This window comes from Emydura macquarii, unplaced genomic scaffold (genome assembly GCF_026122565.2).
Source record: "Emydura macquarii macquarii isolate MOO-44397 ecotype Brisbane River unplaced genomic scaffold, CSIRO-AGI_Emac_v2 contig_1146, whole genome shotgun sequence".
Taxonomy (NCBI): domain Eukaryota; kingdom Metazoa; phylum Chordata; order Testudines; family Chelidae; genus Emydura; species Emydura macquarii.
Window position 1 is genome coordinate 10,592,088 of NW_027131283.1, and position 23,089 is coordinate 10,615,176.

The window sequence follows — 23,089 nt, forward strand, 5'->3', positions numbered from 1 at the left end:
AAGACAACAAACACATGTTCACATTTTATATATAACAGAGTAGCTAACAATCCAGCATAGGATTAGATAAATTTGGAGACATACATCTCTGCATCTGCTTGCTATATTCAGACATATTGTCTGGCCTTATTGATCGAAGAAATTTGATGTATTCATCACTGTGGTACTTGGTCATTTCTTCAGCTGTAGCTTTATGGGGTCGCTGTAAACAAGAAAGTAAAATTAATTTTACTCTAACAAAAAACAACATTGCAACAACTCTCAGTTTTAACAGATCTGATTAAATCAGGGCCAAAAATCATGCCAACACTCTGATATATCTTAAAGATGTTATAAAAGCAGACAAAGAAAAACTCTGTATTCTAAGCATACTTGGGTAAGGAGTAAGAGTGGCTACAATTCCATTAATAAAATTAACATCCAAAATATTTCTAGTGTAGTCTCCAATATGTTTTACCCATTGTAGTGCTGACATTAATGATGGTAAAACATCAAAATAAATATATTATCCTGAAACAAAAACTACACCTCCTCATCCCCTCCACACAGGTCTAATCCTGATTTTCTGCCACTTATGAGTAGCAAGTTGTAGCTTCATTTTGAGGAAAAAAAGATTAATTAACGTTTTCCAAATGGAAGAGGAAAACATCAGTTGATGTTGGATTCAAGCTTCTAGAAATAATTCCTCACACGTAATGAGGAAAAAAGGTTAAAAATTTCTTTATCTTTTAAAAATAGTTTAAACATTTTCAGCATTCAGACTGCTGCTTATACTCACATAAATTTCCATTTTTCTGTATAAGCCATAATTTAGCAACAAGTTGTGAGTCATACGGATCCTATGAGGTTTCATGGGATGGCCCTGCCCATAATAATAGTTTCCAATATCACCTATAAATGATAAACAGTTATATTTCATTGGTATTACAAGATGACTTTTCATGGCATTCCCCATCCCCCGTATTTATTTAATTATTTCTTCTAGTTGCAGACCTGCATACAGAGTGGATATAAAGGATTAATCTTTAAAATTTTTCCAACCAGATTTGGGAAGGGTCACTGTGTATGAGGTGTGATAATGATCTTCAATTATCTTGTCAAAGATATTGTTTAACCTAGAGGTTTCACAGCATGACATGCAGAAGAGCTGTGCAGGCACATGGTATTACCTGGTCCACAAGCGGTACCTGAAAAGAAGGATATGGAGCTTTCATCAGGGGCATTGTTTCATTAAAGGGTCTGCCTCCTCTATCCTCAATGCTAGAAGCAGCCACTCCCAAAGCAACTCCCAGAGAAACCCACCAGAGGCAGCAGCTACTTGAGAGGCCCATCACCACTCAAGAAAGCTGCCGCCACAGTGACCAATCAAGTAGCCACTGGTGCTGCCAAAGAAACTGCTAGTGAAGGAACACCACCAATACCACTAAGGCCAGCACGCAAAGGAGCCATCATCTAGGAAACAGCTACTGGAGGCAGTCACAGGAAACTAGGTGGACAAAACAGATTTCTTTTGGGGTGGAAAAATCAGATTTTTTATTTCGTTCAAATTATTGTTTTTCTTTTAAAGAATAAACCTGTTTAAAATTAAATCTGAATTTAATACAAAAATGTTAAGGCCTTATATTATAATCTATTAAACCATCTAAATAAAAAAATACACTGAATCTATGAGCCTATCAAAAACTTTCAGTTAAAGGCTACTTTTCTATATAAAGAAGGAATCAGGATAAACTAACTTTTGAGCTCAAGCTTCATAAATATGGTACAATAGGTGATGTTCTGTATTAAGGGCTTGTTTTGTTTAATAAAAATGTATATGCTGTTGTGTGTTTAATTGAATTCCAGTTACCATCCTAGTGCAACTTGACACACATTATGAGCAAAAAGTTAATTATCTAGTAAACAAGCAATATATCATTTATCATTTTCTAACATACTAAAAATGTACCATTAATAAGAATCTGAAAATATTAAGCAATGTAATTGCTTAATCAAATATATATTGCTATAGAGTTCCCTGCTAGGTAGCAAAAGATGTCCCAAATCTAGTGTAAAGACTTTTTAATTGTAAACAAAGATGTTTTAATGGTTATACCAATAAATGAGAACATACATTTCTCTTTAGACAATAGTGAAATACAAATGGAAAAAATGATTAAAATCAATGACTTAAATCTAGGTTTTCCACGTGATTTAAATCTTGATTTAAATTGCTTTGATTTAAATTAATCAATCCACCCTGCAGAGAACCAAGGGAACTACTTCAGGAGCAAGGCCAAGGAGCTACATCAGAAGCAGAGGGAGAAAGAAGGCCAGAACCAGGAACTCTCAAGTGACTGGGGTGTGTGGGAAGAGGAGGTGGTTCAGCAGAGGACAGAAACAGACTGGGAAGAAAGTAACAGGCCCAAATGGAGGAAGAAGATAATGGGAGACAGGAAACTTGAAAGAGGACTAAGAAGTAGACTCCAATGATTATTTAGTCTTCCCATTATGTTGTCATTCAAGTATTGCAACTCAGCTAAGCGAAACAGGGAAGATAAACCAACCTGCTGGTTGAACTAGTAGGAGGTATAGTCAGTTACTGTCTGAAACAGAAAGAAAGTAGAACATAAAGGTACTTTAATTGCCAGACTTGCAGTTCCTGAGAGCTCCAAATCTACATTTCATTAAAGTTAGTTCGAAGTAATGAGTTTCTGTATAATGTAGCAGAGTGCTACCATCCAGGCTGGGCTAGCCCCTGCTACTGACCCCTAATGAAGAGAAGGTGGGAGCCAGCTGAGCAAGCTGGTTTAGAAGGAAGGAATGAGGAACAACTGTACGACCTGGGAGGCCTATAAGAGGAAGAGGATGCTAGAAGGGAGGGGCAAGTAGCCAGAGAAGGAGAAGCTGCAGCAAGGGAAGGCTGAGCACCCTGTTTACTAAAGGCTGAGTCTGTAAGATCCCTGTGACTGGTAGGAACTGTGTATATAGAAGGTGGTGGGCAATGCATTGTAAATAAAGCACATTGGCAGAGCATGAAGTAGTAGTCTGGATATGGTTTGTAGGAGCCGAGGGCCGGGCAGCATGGGGGCCAGGTGCAAAACACTATAAACCTATTTTTGTTTAATGTTTTCTGTAATATTTGTCCTGACCATTGTGTAAAATAAATGCTGACTATGACCTTTGACTACATCTTATTTTGAGGCTTTTGATTCTCAGTGACAGGAGATAGAGAAAACGTTAAATATTATAAGCCATGCCAGGTCCACACTAGTTAGATATAAACTGCCTTAGGTCGACTTAACTAATAATGTCAGTGTCTACACTATAATGCTGCTTCAGCTGAAGTGGCCCACTACACTCACATAACTCCACCTCCATGAGAGATGTAGTGCTTATGTCCATGTAGTTAGGGCAACAGTGTCTGTGTAGACACTGCATTACTTACATTGGCTGTTGTAAGCCCAAGAGGGCCGACAATAGGAGCCCGCCCTCCCTCAGCCCCGATGCTGACAGTAAGCTGTGAGCCTGTGCTCTGCTGACAACTGTGAGGCAGGCCACCCTGCTGCTGCCTCTCAGTGAGCGACTGAGGGGCAGGGCAGAGGAGGAAAGCCCAAGCCCAACCTCCTTCCTCTTCAATTCCTCACTGGGAGGCTGCCAGGCTGACCGCCCTGGCTGTGAGCCTGGCAGAGGGCTCAATTTCACAGCAGGAAGCTTACCAGCAGTGAAACTGACTGTCAGTTTCACAGCTGCTATTATTTCCACATTTCCTCTCCAGCTCCTGGCTTTCAGTCCTGGAGCCCCCACAACTCAACTGTCAGCCTGGGGCAGGGAGGAGGGGGTCCAGTTGTGACTGAGCCCCCTGCCAGCTGACACTGGGAGGCAGACTGGAAATATGAAATAGCAGCCTTGAAACTGACAATGTCAATTTCACTGCTGGTAGGCTCCCTGCTGTGAAATTGAGCCCAAGGCTGAGAGTGTGGGGAGGGGGCTCACACTTGTGAGCCCAGTGCCTGGCTGACAACATGTGGGGGCAGCTGTGAGCCCTCTGCCAACAGCTGAAGCTGTCAGCCCTGGGGCTGCTAAGCTCCAGCTGTTAGTGTCCCACTTTGATCAGTGGAAGTGTTTCTGGTGAGCGCACCACTCACAGAAGGAGCAAACATGGACATGAACCACAGCTTTAATTACTGCAGTGGCTGCACATCTACTTAACTTAAGTTGACTGAATTTTGTAGTCAGGGCAAGCCCTTAGTTTTGATCTAATTTCATTAGTTCTGATGTCTAGGAAGCCCCATTGTCAAATATTTAAGACAACCTAAGTGAATAGCCTTGGAATGCCAATTAGAGATTTCAGAGTGCATCCTAAAATTCATTCCTGATAAAACTTGAAATAGAGGTATTTGAGAAAATTCTGTCACAAAGTGCCCCTTAGGATGTATATTTACATATGGTTTGTTTCATTCAGAAACATTCCCCTGCACATTCCTCATTTTTAAGAAGCTTATTTCTATAAGGAGTAAATTAATTAGAGAGAATAAAAACCATTGATGTTGTCATTTCACCTTCAAAACAGAGTTTCTTTTGGACTTCAGTTGTACAAACTTTCCCCTTGCTATTAGCATGAGAGTAGCTCACTGACTAGATATGACTACCCTCAAGTTTCCAGCTTCCTTTATTTCAATACACAGGACAGCTTTTGACAATAAGCATACTAGCACTGCTCAGGCAACTAGGGCATTACATAAAATACAGAGTTTTTACTCAATTTTAATGGATAAAGAAAAGTTACATAATTCTCTTAAAAACTAAAGAAACTATCTAGGTCCTTATATGAAGGCTGTCACCTTAGTAGTGATGCATATCAGGACTAACACTAGACAGAGGTTAAGGTCAGTAATTCTCCTTTCATATTTTACCAGCCACATCATAAGAAAGAACCCCATGGACCCATCTCCCCTCTCAAAACCTTCTGTACTGTGGACCAATAACTACCATATTTGGCCTACAGACCACTGACTAGTGACTTAATGCAAATTTAATCGTTATTAGTAGACACTATTGCATGTATTTTTAGTTCTCATATCATTTTGGCATTTAGCATACAAAAAGATATTCCACTTTATTTTCAGGGACAAGAAACCTATTTGATGGTCCACAGGCATTTCTTTTTTTTGGTGGGGGAGTGGGTGAAGCCTGGCAGAAAACTATTTACACTTAACCTGAAAAAAAGTTGGCTTGTCTCTTGTGAAATGGTTGCCAGGTGTGAACCTCAGTAAGTAGCCAATGGGAGCAACTGCAAAAGCAATAACCCACAATGCTCCAGTGCCACCAGATTTTCTTTGGTGATTGACAATTTGTGTGCTTGCTGACTAGAGATCATGGCAGGGCACAGAGGAAGTTCTAATCTTGAACATAATTGCATTATAAACTAAATAGTGCTTAACAGATGACAGCCAAGACTGAATTTTACCCAAGAGAAGAGCCACTGCAACCTATGGAGTACCAAAATAACATGCTCAGACTATCCTACTTAGGAGCATACAACCACATTCTGTGCCAGGTCAGTCCTCCAAGTGGTTCACAGCCAACCCTTGGGTAAAGAACACCTCCACAGTTGATAGGTGTCAAATGCAGGTGATATTGTGGCAAGGTGTGTATTGGAGATTGGTATAATTTCCTGAAAACAATTCCTTACCGGGACGGCTTTCTCGGTGTCCATGAGCAAAGATTAAGAGAACAAAAACCTCAAATTAAATTAACTTGAGCAGACACAAGCAGTTTAACAAGCCGAAGTTATCTACCCTGAAAATGTGCATTATCCGTTTTATTCCGATATAGCTTGACTCAGTTTTTGTTCAAGTCCTAATATTCTGATATTAAAAACACTACCCAATATCCTGACATAAACAGAAAGACTCACTGACTTCTGCTGGAATTGGATCAAGCTGTAAACATATGTTTACACTGCAATAAAAGACCCACAACATGGCCATGACTAGACCAGATCAGCTGACTTGGGCTCACAGGGCTTGGACTTTATGGCTATAAAATTACAGTGTAGATGTTCAGGCTCAGGCTGGAGCCTGGGCTCTGAGACCTTATGAGAGGGAAGGGTATCAGAGCCAGGCTCTAGCTTGAGTCCAAACATCTGCACTGAAATTTTATAGTCTCAAGAGCCTGGATCAGCTGACCCATGCTTTGAGACTCAATGCCACAGATTTTTTATTGCAATGTAGACATACCTTAAGTGAACAGGAATCTACTCTATCTGGGCCTGATGAAAAGGACAATAATCTTGTCTACACTTGCAGCGGTGTGTAGTATACACGTGGCAGAGAAAGGCTCCAGCAGCTTGGAGGCAGTGGGAAGAGACTGGGCAGCTCACTGGAGTCTTTCACTACAATGAGGAAAGACTCTGGCATGGGAAGGCAGCAGAACACTACACTGTTAAAAACAGCAGTACAGACATGGGAAACACTGTTCATGCAGAAAGCCGTGCAGGGTATATACCCTAGGGTTCAGGTATGTAGGGGACACTACTCACTTAAGTCATATCTCACTGCCTACTACATTGATATTTATACATGAACTAACTGGGTGTGCAGTGTCTGTACTTTATGCACCACCATAAGTGTAGATGTACCTACAGACAAGTATGCGGATATTGGGGGTAGCTAGGTGCACTGCCTAAGTATGTAGTTAGACTCTGAAGGTAGCAGCCGAGGAACTTCCTGCAGCTAGAGGAGGCTCACTGAGGTGGGTCTGATCTTCCCTGTACTGCTGGGAGTCTTCCAGCTGGGGGCTCCTAGCTGCTAGTCCCAGCCAATGGTGGATTAACACACAGGCCCACAGGGCCCAAGTCCAGAGGCCCCTGTCAATTTGCATCCCAAATCTTGGCAGGAGCCGTGGGATTGAGGCGTCCTGAGCCTGACTGGGCTAGAGAGGGACAGGACTTGCTCTTCCCTTTCACATCTGCTCTCAGGGGGGAGATGAAACCCACCTCCAGGTATCTCCCACAGCTCCAGGAAGCTCTGAGGCTGCTGCAGCGCAGAAGTGAAGCACCCTCACTTGTGCACTGCCTCTGGATGTGGGTCTGATCTCTCCATTGAGAGCAACTGTGCAGGGGAAGAGCAAGTCCTGTCCCTCCCGAGTCCGCCCAGGACTAGCAAAGAGCCCCCAGGTGGGGTGCTCCCAACAGCACAGGGCAGATGGATTTCATAGGAAGGGACTTATTTCAAGGTTAGTGGCACATTTTTCATGGTTGGTAGGGTCCTAGTAATTAGGGAAGCATACTACAAAGTAGTATATTCCACTGAAACTATAAGTGGAAGACCCCAGCAAATAAGCATTTAGTTTTATGAAATTATTGCTGAACAAATAAATCATAAGGCTTTGAGCCAGTAATGCAGCCTGGCACTTAAGGAGCCAAATAACTGCACAATAAAGCCTATGAAAAGTGTATTTTCTCAAGGTGTTAACATTCCAAAAATGCATTTTTTATTTATGCTTAACAAAAAGTTTAAGTTAGGAGATTGGTAGGAAATGTAAAACACAATGTTCTAGAGATTAGTAACTAGAGCAGTGTTTAAATAGAGACAGCATTACTGATTTTTTTCTCAAAAGGTTAATGGAAAAAGAAACAGAATTAAAAGAAGCATTTCATCTTATTGAGTAAAATGAAGTATTTTACTCAATTCCTCAATTCTTCTACTTTTTTTTAAAGCCTCTGTAACTGAAACAACTTTTAAATATATTGTCAGTGTTCAAGTCCTTCTGGGAAGAGTATGTTTAAGAAACCTGGGACATTTCAGAAATGCACAATATCACAGCGGACAAAAACACTTCCGCATCACACATCTCCCTTCCTGGAATTTACTTAGTAAAAGTAAGTTAGTTTTCATTTAAAAAACCTGTCCTCGTATCATCCATAGATGTAGTCATCTCACCTATCAACTTTTACTTTAATTTGTAAGCAAGTCCTCCTTTCCAGGAAGATATAATTAATTTGGCTCTTATATGCCAAATGGAAGCAGTCTGCATGTTTTGCAAATAGGAATATAATGACATTTTCCTTTTAAAAGGTAAAATGTAAGGAACACCATTAGAAACCATGAGGGAACAAATGCCTGAGACCTTGTCTATACTTACGGTCTTATTTACATCACATGCACTACATGTGTAGCTCTACACCGCAGTGAAAGGCAGCTGCATTTACACATTGCAGCGAGAACCGTGGCTATATGTGGCAGCGAAAGGCTCCACCAATGTGGGAGGCAGTGTGGAAAAGCAAAATCAACAGGACTGCTGAAAATAGTGTAGACATGGAAGTCACTGCTTAGGTGTGTAGAGAGAGTGTAAGGTATATACCTTAGGGTTTAAGTGTGCTGGGCACTCTACTCACTTAAGCTATGCCACACCATCTATATTGCTATTTATACCTATGATAGCTGGGCATGAAGTGTCTGTAGTCTACATGCTGCTACAAATGTACCCATACCTTGATGACTACCGTAAGACCACATCTTTCACAACAGCTACTCTGGTAAATTATGCACATTTGATTTTTGCAAATGTAGGCGTATCTCTGGTAAGCTGGAGAAAACTACAGGGGGGATGGAAAGAAAGAAAACCAAGAGTAGAAAAAAGTTAAGTGAAAAGAAAATTAGGGAGACAAAAATGAGAGAATAGACAAAAAATAGACAGCAATTTCCGGGACAAGACATAAGGGGCTCAAGAGGCAAATCTATCCGTTTGTCACAAGAGGGTTTCAGCAAAGAAAGATTGGGAACTACTGCTCTATAGTCTGACCATCAATTATACTGTTGTCAGTCACAAATAACTGCACTAACACTGAGACACTGTCTTGCACAAGAATTCTTCTAAGCACAAACTGTGACAAACCAAATAGAACTTCAAAACCAAGGCTAGTTTTCTGCCCCTGCACAGGCATCATGTTACGTCAGAAGTCCTAGCAACCTTTTTTGGGGGCTTCTCCTAGTTAATTTCAGCTAATGCTGAAAGACTTAAACATTTCAACTTACAAAGTTACTAATGTACATTCTGACCTCGGAATTATTTATTTTAAACTGCATATTAGTTGCCCACTACAATGTTCTCTTTGGAGCATATATGGTCCTGAATTTCAAAGAATAGTTAGCAAGAACTAACAGGTGTGCACAGATTTTTGGTTTTTAGATAACTCTTCCTTCGCTGTAAATACTAAACACCCATAACTCCCCACTGAGTTCAATGGGATCTGCCAGTGTTCAGTAACTATAAAAAAGATCAAGACCTATATTCTTAAAATGTAACTTGCATATACAGTAGCTACAAGCAAGTTTACAAGGCACCCAAGGACCTACAGAAGCATTTCAAGAGGCTGCATCTTTAGGAAGAATTTTAACAGTAGTACCATACAGTTTCTCAAGTCAGTTCAGTAATAAGTACAATAAAGAAGTCAGTCTTACACTAATAGGGTCAGAGCCAAAGATAAGAGACTTTTATTTTATAAGTTAAACTACATATAAAATAAGCAGTGATGCATGCACAAGACAAAGCAATACACATCTGCTCAACTGAAATAAAGTTTTGGCCACTACATTACTATAATGTACTTCAAAAATACACTTGAAGTAACTGTACAACAATTTCTACTTTTTTTCCAAAATAATTATTTACTCACACACATTCAATTCCATGTGAAAATTCTATGGTTACTAATAAAGTTAAAGTAATTACAAATTTAACTACAAAGCAGTAGATAAATTCATGGTGCAATATTTGTAAAGGTACAATATTTGTAAAGCCAGTTCTAGGACCCGACATTCATTTCAGTCTTTTCTATCAGTTGTATTTCTAAAGATTTTTACTAATAGTCTTAAGTTTGCCAGTACAGTCACACCTACAATTAAAAACCAGTGTAGTACCATCACAAGAACAAAGCTCAGAGGTTGATGTATGGGTTTCCAGACTATTAGGCACAGGGCTTGGAAACACATATGAAGGAGTTTTCGGTTTTAGAATACTTTACGTATGCATATAACATGCTGAGCTGTGACTGATCTACATTATAAATGTTACTGTATTTAAACAGCATTTGAGCACAGTAGTGCCCTGCCCATAATTCAAACGGGTTTAATTTTGCCTACGGAGGTGAAACCAAAACATGTTCCAGCCTAGATCTCTACAATATCAGTGTAACATCCATATTAAAATATGCAAGATACATACAAGAAAGGTAATCTAAAAATACTTGTAATATGTTTGCCTACAATATATCAAGAACCTGGAAGAAAACAAAATCATCTCTGACAAAGTTTACATCAGACAAAAAAATTGGGGAAGTGGTAAATAGTAAAGATTTAGGACAGGTCACTGATACAGAGTGATCCAGACTGTTTAGTAAACTGGGAGGCAAGCAAACCATGTATATTTTAATATGGCTAAATCTAAATCTAAGTATGGCCTACATTCCTTGTTCCTCTATTCTGGGAAGCGTTGACTCTCAAAAAGATTTGGGGATAATCAGCTGAACATGAGCTCCCAGTGTGATGCTGTGGCCAAAATGGTGAATGCAAATAGGACTAGAGAGGTAATTTTATTCTTGTATTTGGCACTGTTGCAACAGCTGCTGGAGTACTGCATCCAGTTCTGGTGTCTACATTTCAGGAAGGATGTTAATAAATTGGAGAGGGTTCAGAGAAGAGTCAAAGAATCGTTACAGGATTAGAAAACATGCCTTACCTGTTGTAAGAGACTCACTGAGCTCAATTTATTTAGGTTAAAGAGAAAGTTAAGGGGCGACTTCATTATAGTCTACAGGCACCTAAATGGAAAACAAATATGATAATGGGCTCTTCAATCTAGTAGATAAAGATATAACAAGATCCAATGGCTGGAAGATGAAGCTAGAAAAATTCAAACGGTAATAAGACATATATTTTTAACAGTAAGGGTAATTAACCATTGGAACAGTTTATCAAGGGTCATGGGAAATTCTCCATCATTAGTTATTTTAAATCAAGACTGGATGTTTTTCTAAAGACTATGCTCTAAGAATTATTTTGGTGAAGTTCTAGGACCTGTGTTACACAGGAAGTCAGACTACATGATCACCATGGTCTCGTACCTTGAAGTCTATGAATATGCTCATCAAATGCAACCATGCTAGTAACAGTATTGGTAGAAAACTGTACAGTATGGGTCTACAAAACTGTGCTTAACCACTTTAATAGTTCATTGTATCTAAGCACTGTTCTAGTCAGCGTGAACAAGGATTTAAGAGACTTGTAAAACAAAATACCATTTTAATATAAAAGTCAGGAGCATTTAAGATGTTTGCCTACACCGCACACTAAGCCCGGGCTCTCACTCAGATGTGAGCCCTAGTCCCCCCGCTTTCCTCCACACACAAATCCATCTGACTCAGGTCAGCAAGCACTCAGGACCATGCTGGGTTGAATCAGAGTTCAAGTCTTACCATGTTTGCAATGTGGATGCAGCTGGAGCCACAAAACCGTGTCTGAAGGTCTGCCTAGGGCAGTATGGATACGTTAGCATGGCTGAGAGATCCAGGTCCAGCAAATGGTAGTCCAGGTTTACAATATGATGTGGAGACAAACTCAGACTTGGGAACAGTCCTCAAGACCAGGTTCCACATTTTACAATGCAGTGTGAACATACCCTTAGAGCCTGCATATACCAATTCTGAAGATGGGAAATAGAAAGAATTTACTCTAAAAATGGTACTATGGATGCGTTTATCTCAGCATTTCTATAACACACTTGCTCAGTTCAAGTAAAATCAAGTTCTCTTCACTACAAATAGCCTATGATTTGAAAGTCAAGCTAGGGTTCTTTCTAGCTCAACACATCACCACCAGCAGCAATAAAAATTATGCTACATGCACTTAGTTAACAACTGTTACAAGCATGAGCTGGAGTTAAATAAATAAATTTAAAAAAAAAAATCAAGCTACAGTAGAACCTCAGAGTTACGAACTGAGTAGTCACCCACGCACCTCATTTGGAACCGGGAGTATGCAATCAAGCACCAGAGATTTTTTAAAAAAGTGAACAGTACAGTACGGTGTTAAACGTAAACTACTAAAAAATAAAGGGAAAGCAGCATTTTTCTTCTGCAGAGTAAAATTTCAAAGCTCTATTAAATCAAAGTTCAGTTGTGAAGTTTTTAAAGAACCACCATAATGTTTTGTTCAGAGTTAAACACCTCGAGAATGGAGGTTGTTCATAACTGAGGTTCTGCTGTAGTTCTCCCATCGCTATCTGATATGTGCAGTACTAACAGGACTTAAAGGGACCCAAACTGTCAATAAGACAGGCAGATGTTAACTCAATACATACAGTAAGCAGACTTGCCAAGGGAAATGCTGATTTGAAATATTTACTTTTCTCTGCCAATAGCCATACTAAATTATTACAAAGCACGGAAGGTACTAGACTACATCTTAAAAGACCTTTTATAGGCATTGTAATTCACTGTAGTGTAACTTTTTTATTCCATAGTTTTTAGTGTACACTTAACTTCTACATATTTCCAGAGAAAAAGTGAAAATGAGAATCAAAACTCAAATGAAGGAGCCATGTTTCTATACAAAAGTCTTTATGCCACAACAACAAACTTCCAAGAAATCTTTAATAAACTCCAGTTTGATGTCAGTTGTGTGTAAACTTGCATCCACCCACAGATGTACTTTCATATCTGTTGTAGTATTAGATATTTTCATCCTACTACTTTTAGATCATTTAAAGTTGTGAGCACTTTTCCCTTCCCATGCAGCAAAAGGAACATTTACAAACCCCTGTAGGTACAACCCAGCACAGAAGTTAGACGAAATGCTGAATGAACTGTAAATGGATTAAGAACTTTTCCCAGAGATGATATAACTAGTTCAGCAAAGCTCTTCAGACATTTTAAAATCTCTAAGTATGCAGTTTTGATCTATACATTTGGAAAGAAAATCTAAAATAACCATTGACTTTGGCACTTCATTCAATATTGGTTTCAGGTTTAAGAAAAAGTCTTCTGAAATGTTCTAACCTAGATGAATACTGAGAATATTGATGATTACAGTAAACATAGGGAAAGATGCTCTAACAGTCAGCCAAATGTTAAATAATAAAATAACTAGGAGTCTGAACAGTAATTGAGGAAAATACGGAGTCTCCAAATGGCCACAGCAACGTTCATTTGCATGGAAATTTGAGGTGGCAGGGACATATTTGATTACTAGTTCATCACCCTGCCAACAAGCAACTGTTCCCTAACTCAGTGTTTTTTTCTTCTCCCCCCCTTCAGCATAGTTTTTCATCTGTGTAGGGATCCAAACAAAGGTGCTCACAATTCTTATGCTACTACTAAAATGTCAGACCACACTCTAGTGAAATATTACCTATTTATCAAGTAGCCTTTGTTTTTGATTGCAATTAAAAATGTAGGTATACATTTTTGCAATGTGGCAGGCAAATAAAAACCATAACTGAAATATCAGTGCAACTTTCCCTTCAATAAGACTAACAGTGCCTACTCTTCTTCCAGAGAAAAGTCAGATCCCAGTTTCAACAAAATTCTCCTAGAAGGGGCCTCCTTTCCCCCTTATACTGAACAAAGAACTAGAGTGAAGGACAAAGAGAAGGGGGCGGCAACCACCAACTCCGCCTGACTTGGCAGCATGTTAGAAACCCTGACTAGGCCCCAACAAATCTGCCATTTTTCTGAACAGACAAGGTAGGTGAGTTAATATATTTTATTGGACCAACTTCTGTTGGTGAGAGAAAGAAGCTTTTGAGGCACACACAGCTCTTCTTCAGGTCTGGGATTTCCAAACAGCAGATCTACCACAGTAGCAGCATCTCTGGCATCACCCTGGGCTGAAGCCACTGCTCTCCATATCCCTAATTATGACAATGCATGATATAAGAACTGCAACACAGCCTCACCACTTCTTTCCTCACTATTGCAACCACCAAAATCCCCATCTCTGCCACCCGTTCCCAAATCTCAGAGTAAGACCTACCCCAGGCATCTTTGTTTACACAGACACACGTAGACCCAAGCAAGGAATCCGACCAAGCAGCTCAGCCTCACGCTGTGGGCAGAAAGTCAGGGAGCAAAGGGAACTTTCCTGTTCGGGGGGGGGGGGGGGGGGGGGGGGGGCGGAGGAAGGGAAGGGAAGGGATGGGGAGGTTTCCACATTACGGTGCGCTGCAAACACAGGAAACTCAGTGCAGTCCACCTCTCAAACACCGCCTAGCTACGCATTGCTGGTCCAGTAAGTCACAGCCAGGCCGAGCTCGCTGGCTCGGCGAGCAGCACGCGAGCCCCCGGAGCCAAGGCGCGCGCACAGACGCGGGGAACCGTCCACCGTGTTTGCCGGGCCAGACCCCAAATTGTCAGTCTCCGCCGCAGGGGCAACCGCCCCGGTCCGGACCATCGCATCGGGCACCCGAGCCTCCGCAAAGCGACACGGAGGCTGGACCGGGCCCGCAGGCGGGAGGCGCCAAGCGAAGCGCTGCAGCGACTGACGAGCCCCTTCTGCGCCCGGGGGGTGGCGGGCAGCGCCCCGGCTGCCTCAGGCCCAGCGACAAGAGCATCGCCTTGAGCGCGGCCCGGAGGGGAGGGGAGGGGTGGGGGGGGAGGCTGCGATCGGCTCCAGCAGCCGCCAGCCCTAGGCGGAGCCGCCACTGCCACAGCCGCTCCGGGAAGCGGGGAGGGGGCGGCTGCGATAGAGACCGAGAACCCGGGCGGGAGGAACCAGCGCTCCGAGCCCCGCAGCTCGCGGCGCCCCCTCCCCGCGCGCTCACCGTCATAGTAATAACAGACTTTCTTCTTGCCGCCACCCTGACTGTACGCCATGGGGACGCCGGGAGGCTGGGGCCGAGCCAGGCAGGAGCAGCGCGAGCGTGAACTCGCGACGCCGAGGGCAGCGCACAGGCAGCAGCAACGCACCGCCGACCCGACCATCAACAGCGGGGAAAGGGGGGGGTGGAGGACGCGCCCATTCTGGGCCGTCCCGAGGGGGGGCAGGGGAGGGGGCGTCCTCATCTTCTGTCCGTCGCTCCGTTCGGCCCACCCGCCGCCCCCTAGGGCTGCATGCGGAGCCGAGCGGACAGACCATCACGCGGATCGGGCCGAGCGGGAGGCGCTCCCGTTACAAATGAAATATGGGATCGGGGCCCCCCCTCCCTCAGCGATTCACAGTGGTACGAGCCGCCGGCCTCCGCGAGGTAGCGGGCGACGCTCGCTCTCCCCCCCTCCCCACAATAAGAACAGGACGGCATCAGGCGCATGCGCGAAGCCCCTCTATGGGCACCCACCCGCCTGCATGACGTCACGTGCTCCCCTTGGCCTGTCTGAGTCTGACCTGCAGCCGCTGCCAGCCCCGGCCCCGCGCCCGGCTCGCCTCCCAGCCTCTCCCTCCGGGAGCATCCTCGCCACCCTCTGGGCAGGGCCCATTGAACCAGGTGCTACATCTACAGGGGCTGTGGTCCAGCGCCCTGCCCAAGGCGCCAGGCAGAGCCAGCCCGCTGGGAAGCGGTTCCAGAGTAAATCCCGGGCAGCAAAACACAGGCTCCGGCTTGGGGGACGATGGTGAAGGATTCCCTCCACCCCAAGCTTGGCAGCGCCTTGGTTATGGATAGTCCTAAATCCCCTGCCTCCCAAAGAAAGGACTAGTAGAGCAGGGGAGCGGCTTGACAGCAGCAGTCAGAGGGACTGTTGCGGACCAGGAGGGTGTACCCAACCCTTACTCGTTCCAAAACAGCTGTACAGGCACAGCTGCCTTCACTTAGGGGTGAGGTTATACATGCCAGTGATGAAGTCCTGCAAAGGTTTACAGCTGTGCTCAACTTAGTCTGCAACATCAAGGGTAAATGGATGGCTATAAAGACACACAAGTGGTAAAGGATACCCCAGAGCATTAAAATAAAATGAAAATCTTAGTCTCGGTTTTACTTCAGTGATTGTAGCAAGCAGCATTAAAATTAAGTATCAGTCGTGCCCCTCTCCAAAACGCATTAATGGTTCTTGTCTTTTGACCTATACCAGTGGTTCCCAAACTTTTTGGCTCCAGGGCCAGATATTTTTACAACCCTGAAGGGCCACCAGTCTCTGCCAGCATGTTCCCCCCTCCACTGCAGCCAGACAGAAGGAATTCAGTGAAGAGGCTGCCTCCTAGCTGCAGTAGGGAAACCACATGCATCCTGTACCCAGCTCTATGCGCTCCAGCTGGGTCCCTAGGCAGTGGCTCCTATCTGCAGCCAGGGGGATGGAAGATCAGTGATCCCCTCCCTCTGACTCCAGCAGGGACCCCAGCACCTAGGGACCCAGGCAGAGCACTTTGCTCTCTGCTGGAGCTGGGGGAGGGGAACACTGATCTCCCATCCCCTTGACTCCAGCAAGGAGCCTGCACCCATCTTTTAGCCCTGCAGCAATGCACTCTGCCTGGCTCCTTAGGCAGCAGCTGCCTTCTGCAGCCAATGGGAGGCGAGCCACAGGCCACTTTGAAAGCCCCCATGGGCCACTTTTGGCTCCTGGGCCACAGGTTGGGAACTACTGAACTGTACGGTTATTGTGAATTCATGAAAACACTTCCCTTTCAACATACATATATTTTTCATTTCCATGCACATCACTATTTTACATGTTTTCCAGTAAGAATAATTACTCATGAAGGTGCCCTACTTAGTGTGCCACCTGAAGTTACATGTGATTTCACTTAACAGCATTAAGTGGTTCCTCCATTCACAGTAGTGTATTAGCTAACATTTTCCCCACTTACAGCTGCATGTAGACAGAGGGTTGTCTTATGTTCTTCCATCCAGACTGCATTTTAACAGTATCACAAAGGCTGTAGGTCAGTGGTTCTCAACCCATGGGCTGCTTGTGACCCAATCAGCATAAGTTTCAGCCCATGTGACATCCTCAGGGCCTTACAGGTAGGACATATAGAGCTCACAATGCATAGAAAGCTGCATGTGTGACCCACAATGGGACTATTCAGCCAATAGGTAGGACATACTTATGAATATATGGTTAGGACACCCACCTGGGAGGTGGGAGATGCAGGGCCCAGTCTTCCTGCTCCAATTACTTTCTCACTATTTATCCACAGTGGAACAACTTCAACAGGAGAGAGAGAATCCCAGTGGTTAGAGCACTAGTGAGTAGTTGTGGGAGACTCCATTTCAAATCCTTTCTCCCTATCAGGCGGGTGGGTGGGGGTGGGGAGAACGGAACCTGGCTTTCCCACGTCCCAGGTGAGTACTCTAACCACTGGGCTAAAAGTTATAAGGTGGGCACCACCAGCCCCGTCCTGTGGTTTGTATGGAGTCAGGCAGGCACCTAAATCATTCTCACAAGAATGAACTCAGGTGTATAAAGTAGCCAGACTCCACAAAAAGCATTCCTGGTTGTGTAGCACTAGTAAAGACAGGCACCTCCCCGCAGCCCAAACTTAGGGTATGTCTACACTGCAGTGTGAGCCCAGCTCCTTGAGACTTTAGCTCAGTGCTCAAGTGTCCAGAATGAGTAGTCACCCTAGGTTTACAGTTTCTGAACTGGGGTCTTACACCTGTACTCATATGTCCACACTACACTACACAGACTCTAGTCAAAACAAACTATCCCATGCTTCTTAGCATCCTCCCCAGCTGTAGGAACTCAAGCCCTTTGTTCATGGTACACTGGGAAAACTTGACTGTCCATCCCATGATACTTACCAAAAGTTGTCCCAGCTTGCCAACATATCCTGCCGAACCATCTTTTGAGTCTGCATGCTCCTGACAACTAGAGCCAACATCACAGAGGTGGCACCATTTGCTGAACTTGTGCTGCTTGCCTTTTCACTCCTGTGTCAGGAAATAGGCAGAATATCCATGAGACACAGGTGGACATTTCAATGGCATTTTCTGTCCTACCAAAAGGTACATTTTGGGGGAGGAGGATGATACAGACAGTCAACCCAATGGGCTGATGCTGCTTGTGACAGACTCACACCACTCACCACTGGAGTGGAACCTCCTGCTGGTTGTTTGGGAATTAGCTTCAAGCTGACATCCACATCCTCAGTCTGCACACCATCACTCTTCCTCCCAGGTCACCTGTGGCCCTTCCCACAGCCTCTCCTTTGTGACTCAGCCCTTCAGCCAAGCCACAATCCATTTTCCCCTCTTCCAGGGGAGGTGTGGCTTCTTAGGAGTTCAGCCACTTTCCATAGTGGCTACCACAGTATCTCATTCACCATTTCCTCAGTGGCACCTGCAGCAACTTATCCTACAACTTCCCAGTGGTGAGTAGGGTGAGAGAAGGGACCCAGGCCCACCCACTACTCCAGGTCCCAGCCCAGGGACCTGTGGATTGCAGCCTCCTGCTGCACCTACAATTCCTCCTTGCTGCTGTCTCCCTGGGCCACTTCCCCCAGCCCTAGCACCCTCTTTGCCCACCTTCAGGGCCTGCTACTACCTGCTCCCAGCACAGTGCTTCAGGCCTCTCCACCTACAAGAAACACAACCTTCCCTCTTTAAGCTCCAAACAGTCAACACCGTGCCCTGCAGCTCCTTTTATATGGGCCCGCTGGCCTTTGATTGGCTGTTCCTCCCAGCCTCTCTCCTATTGGCTGCCTTCCACACAGCCTCCCTAGGGCTGCTTTTAACCCCTTAAGTGCCAGTATGGGGCAGATGCCCCATCACACTGCTCATGACTCTCAGTATAGCCGCTGATGCCCCCTATATAGACCAGTGCTTCTGGGTCACAAGCACATACTGGTGGGATCATGTTATGCAGACGTGGGATGACCAGTAGTGGATCCAGAACTTTTGCATGAAGAAAGCAACGTTTCTGGTTTTGATCTTTTGCAACTTTTTGATCAACTTGCCCCGATCCTCCAGTGTCAGGACACACACAAGGGTGGCCATGCTGGTCCAGAAGCAGGTTGCTATAACCATCTGGACACTTGCCACTCCTGACTGCTACAGGTCTGTTGCTAACCAGCTTAGTGTTGGCAAGTTGAGGGTGAGAGGGGTGACTGCAGAGATTTCTGAGGTTATCAGGCATGTGATTTACCTAAAGGTGGTGAGCATAGACAATGTTCCCGGAGTACCTGATGACCAGAGCCATGGATATGGGACTTGCGTTCCCTGGACTGAGAGTTAAGCAGCGTGTACAGCCTTCACACATAATGCTAAGATGAAATTCACAAATGATATATGTTGAAAAATTGCAGATAATTTTATCCTGGGGGGACACAGTTGCTGTGGTTTACTATCTACAGTGTCTCAATCCTTTCAGGCATTCCACATTCTGGAGGACATAACCCAGGAAGTTGCTGAGTGGCAAAGGGGCAACCCACCCGTGTATACCAAAGATGTTTTCAAGCATATGGTGACTGAGCAACATCTACAAATGAAACAGGCTGGTGACCTACAAATGGGGGCCTAGAAGATATGCCCTTCTCCACAATGTGACTACCCATCTGGAGTGTCTGCTATGGGAAACGTTTACAGCTATCAGCCCTCAGGATTGGATCAAAATTCATGGGGGAATCAACAGAGTGTTGTGCTAGCATCTCCATGGATTACTGCCTCCCTGTAAGCTTCTGAGGACTCTGTATTCATGCAATTACCCAGGTGCAGCTATGACTTATGATACAGCCTGCTCTGACTACATCTACCTATGGACCATGTACAAACACACAGGACAACACGGACTCTCAAAGAACTGCACAGCCAGCACCGCCCCCTTCCTCCTTCTCCAGCCCATTTCTGGACTGCATACAACTCACCTGCCATATTTCAGACAGTGATTTAATCACCCATGCACTACATTTCCCCTCCCCCCATACAGTTTATAGGTGGTTGGTTATGCTGTAGCTCATTCAATTTGTACAGTGCAGCTTTATTCTAAGAAGGCAATATAAGGTTCTTACTTTTAACACCAGCACATCTTTGTAATAATGAGAGTATCTAGTAAAAAATTCATAGTATATGCTTGTTTAACTGTTTGTGCTTTCCGGTCTCCATTTTGAATTCCATATGGTATTAGGGGTGGGTGGGAGATATCAAGGCGCTATACTGCCATTAGCGGATACACACTGTTACGCGGTGTGTAAACAAAATTGCATTGGGCCATATACTGGAAATCCCTTTCATTAGTGTATTAATAACAATGGGCATGGAGCCAGAAACTTACTAGATTCCAGGATTATTTCTGATTCTTCTGTTTCTCCTGCTAGTTCCACGGTGGGCTTCTCTTTTGGGAAGAGTGGGGTGTCATCAAACAGCTTCTCCAAGTATGGACCCAGGATGTGCGGCAGCTGCTCCGGCAGCAACGCCTCCACTTCGCTAGCCTGATCCAGCAGCTGCTGGCTTCCCTCTGATGTTGTATTGGATTTGGAGGTTAGACGGTCGCCATCCTGACTGATCAGGCTATTGTGAACTGCTGTTGGCTCATTGCTCAGCACAGCACCTGGACAAAGTTCTCATAAAAGAGACAGGATGACGGGGAGTTCCCAGAGGTGCAGATCTCATCTGAGGCTTTCAGATAGTGCCTCTTGAGCCACATAATTTGCTTCCTGCACTGATCACCAGTTTATTTAATGCTCAATTTGTCTGCTAATTACACAGGTCATTTCTGCTACTCTTACCAAAGTTGGGCATCTTGCTCACCTCACACCAGAGATTTACCAGTGTTCTTGGCAAAGGACTTCTTCTCCGTGGACACAGCCAACTCAGGAGAAGGTTCACTCTGCTTGCCATTCAGCATAAAATGGAAGGGTTAAACACCAAGCAGCTGAACTTGAACCATGGGGGTTGCTTCCATTTCCTGGCAGTCAATTGGCCAGTTGTGGGACAGAAAGGGCAAGAAACACTGGTTCATCAGAATAGCATTGGCAGACTCAGGACATGAGTTTGGAGACCTAGGCCCAAGTTGCATCCCTACTGCAAAATGGAGTTTGGCCTGAGTAGAACTCAGACTCATACCCATCCCCACCGGGTCCGAAAGCCCAGATCCCAGGGGCTTATTGGCCCAAGTCAGACAGAGTTGTGTGTACACGGAAGGGGGATTTGGGCTTGGCGACACGCTGTACTCCATGTACACCTTTATAGCGTGATTTGTGTATCGTTCATGTTCACCCTTATAATGTAACTATGTATTGTCTAATGCAAAGTATGTCATGTAAGGAGTTTTTTGAATGCTCATGACCATTATTGTTATGGTGGCATATTTCCTACAATGCCATATGCACAGAGATGAAACTGTGGTATGCAGTATTCCCAAATGTGTGTCTTACATGGCTTGAATAGATCCAGGCAAGCACCAAGCAAAGTGAAGGGTCATGTCTTGCTGAGGTATGCATACAAGAACAATGGACTGGCCTGAGCACCTGATAAGCGACACTCGTTTGACTCAAGTGGAGGAAATCAGGCCCATTGCCAGACATGGCCGATCACCTGACCCAAGGGGGTGACGAGGAAACACGTTAAAGGCAGAGGCGTTTTTGTCTCTGGAGATCTCCCTTGGAATCCATCTATGAAGCAACAAGAAGCAACTGACAATGGGGTGGGGGAAACCTGGCTGAGAGAGTCAGCCAACCTGTGTGGTAAGATTAATCATCAAAGACTATAATAAAGCGTTAAGTTTAGTATGCGGTTTATTTTATTTCTTCCTGGTCAATCTGACTCATATTATTTTGGCTTATAATCATTTAAAATCTTTCTGTGCTTAATAAACTTATTTGTTTGTTTTATCTAAAGCAGTGAATATGGTTTGAGTGTGTATAGAGACTTCATTTAGAGTGACAGAGCTGGTGCATATCAATTTCTTTGATAAATTAACTAACCCATGAGTTTGCAGAGTTCAAAAGGAAGCATTGAACTCTATGAGATGGCAGTTCCTAGGGTTGCATCTGGGACTGGGGATATTGGTTGGGGGGTCATTCTATTGCAAAATCTCACAAGTGGCCAAAAGCACTGGCCAAAAGCACTCACTCACTAAAATAGGAGCCGCTTATCTGCAGGAGGCTGTGAGTGAACTGACCCAGGAGTGGGTGGGTCACACAGCACAGCAAGGGCAAGACAGGCTCCAGGAGTGAGGGACTGGAGTGACACAGCCATATACCAATCCAGATTGCAGAGGGGAATGTCACACCCGAGTCAGACAGATTTGTGCGTACATGGAAGGGGGATTTGGGCTTGAGCTTGAATCTGAGCCCTGATGTACATTGCAGTGTAGATATACCTTTAGGAGCCTATCTCCTATTGGCTTGCTTAGGTAGGGAGCCACCTAGCATGATTTTATGGCTCTCATTCTTAGACACCTATCTCTCCCCATTCATTGTATAGCGACCCTGGGCACCTAACTCAGGCTTTGTGGATTGCAGTGTTGTTGCATGATTATCTAGATGTCTGAAAGTTGGTATTGTGATACTGAGTCCCCTTGTGGATCCGAGAATTGGTGACTAAACTTAAGAATCCAAACAAGAGTTCATATTAATCACCAAAATGAGCAGCCAGAATTTCAAAAGCGCTGAACACCCATTGATGTGAACAGGAGCTGCTGAGTGCTCAGCACTTTTTAAAATTTGGCCATGGTTCTTGAATCATAGAATAGAATCATAGAATATTAGAGTTGGAAGGGACCTCAGGAGGTCATCTAGTCCAACCCCCTGCTCAAAGCAGGACTAACCTCAGCTATATCATCCCAACCAGGGCTTTGTCAAGCCTCAGCTTAAAAACCTCTAAAAACCACCACCTCCCTAGGTAACCCATTCCAGTGCTTCACCACCCTCCTAGTAAAAAACTTTTTCCTAATGTCCAACCTAGACCTCCTGCCCTGCAACTTGAGACCGTTGCTCCTTGTTCTGTCATCTGCCACCACCGAGAACAGCCTAGCCCCATCCTCCCTGGAACCCCCTTTCAGGTAGTTAAAGGCCGCTATCAAATCCCCCCTCACTCTTCTCTTTTGCAGACTAAACAAGCCCAGTTCCCTCAGCCTCTCCTCATAAGTCCTGTGCTCCAGCCCCCTAATCATTTTGGTTGCCCTCCGCTGCACTCTCTCCAACTTGTCCACATCCTTCTTGTAGTGGGGGGCCCA

General features: G+C 44.4%; 1 protein-coding gene across 2 annotated transcripts in view; it reads right to left on the bottom strand.

Annotated features, from left to right (window-relative positions):
* Positions 1–18,295, bottom strand: part of HDAC2 (histone deacetylase 2) — a 45,242-nt gene extending 26,947 nt beyond the window's left edge. Inside the window, exons 1-4 of one of the 2 annotated variants that reach the window (XM_067546621.1) lie at positions 18,003–18,295; positions 17,719–17,847; positions 779–891; positions 85–202 (exon numbers count right to left, since the gene is read on the bottom strand). In XM_067546621.1, coding sequence (XP_067402722.1) covers positions 85–202; positions 779–853 — 193 coding nt within the window. In that variant the 5' untranslated portion in view covers positions 854–891; positions 17,719–17,847; positions 18,003–18,295. Of the gene's footprint in view, positions 1–84; positions 203–778; positions 892–14,802; positions 14,955–17,718; positions 17,848–18,002 lie in introns of those variants that run through there. The other variant, XM_067546620.1, reaches the window with a different exon arrangement.
* Positions 18,296–23,089: the final 4,794 nt, after the last annotated feature.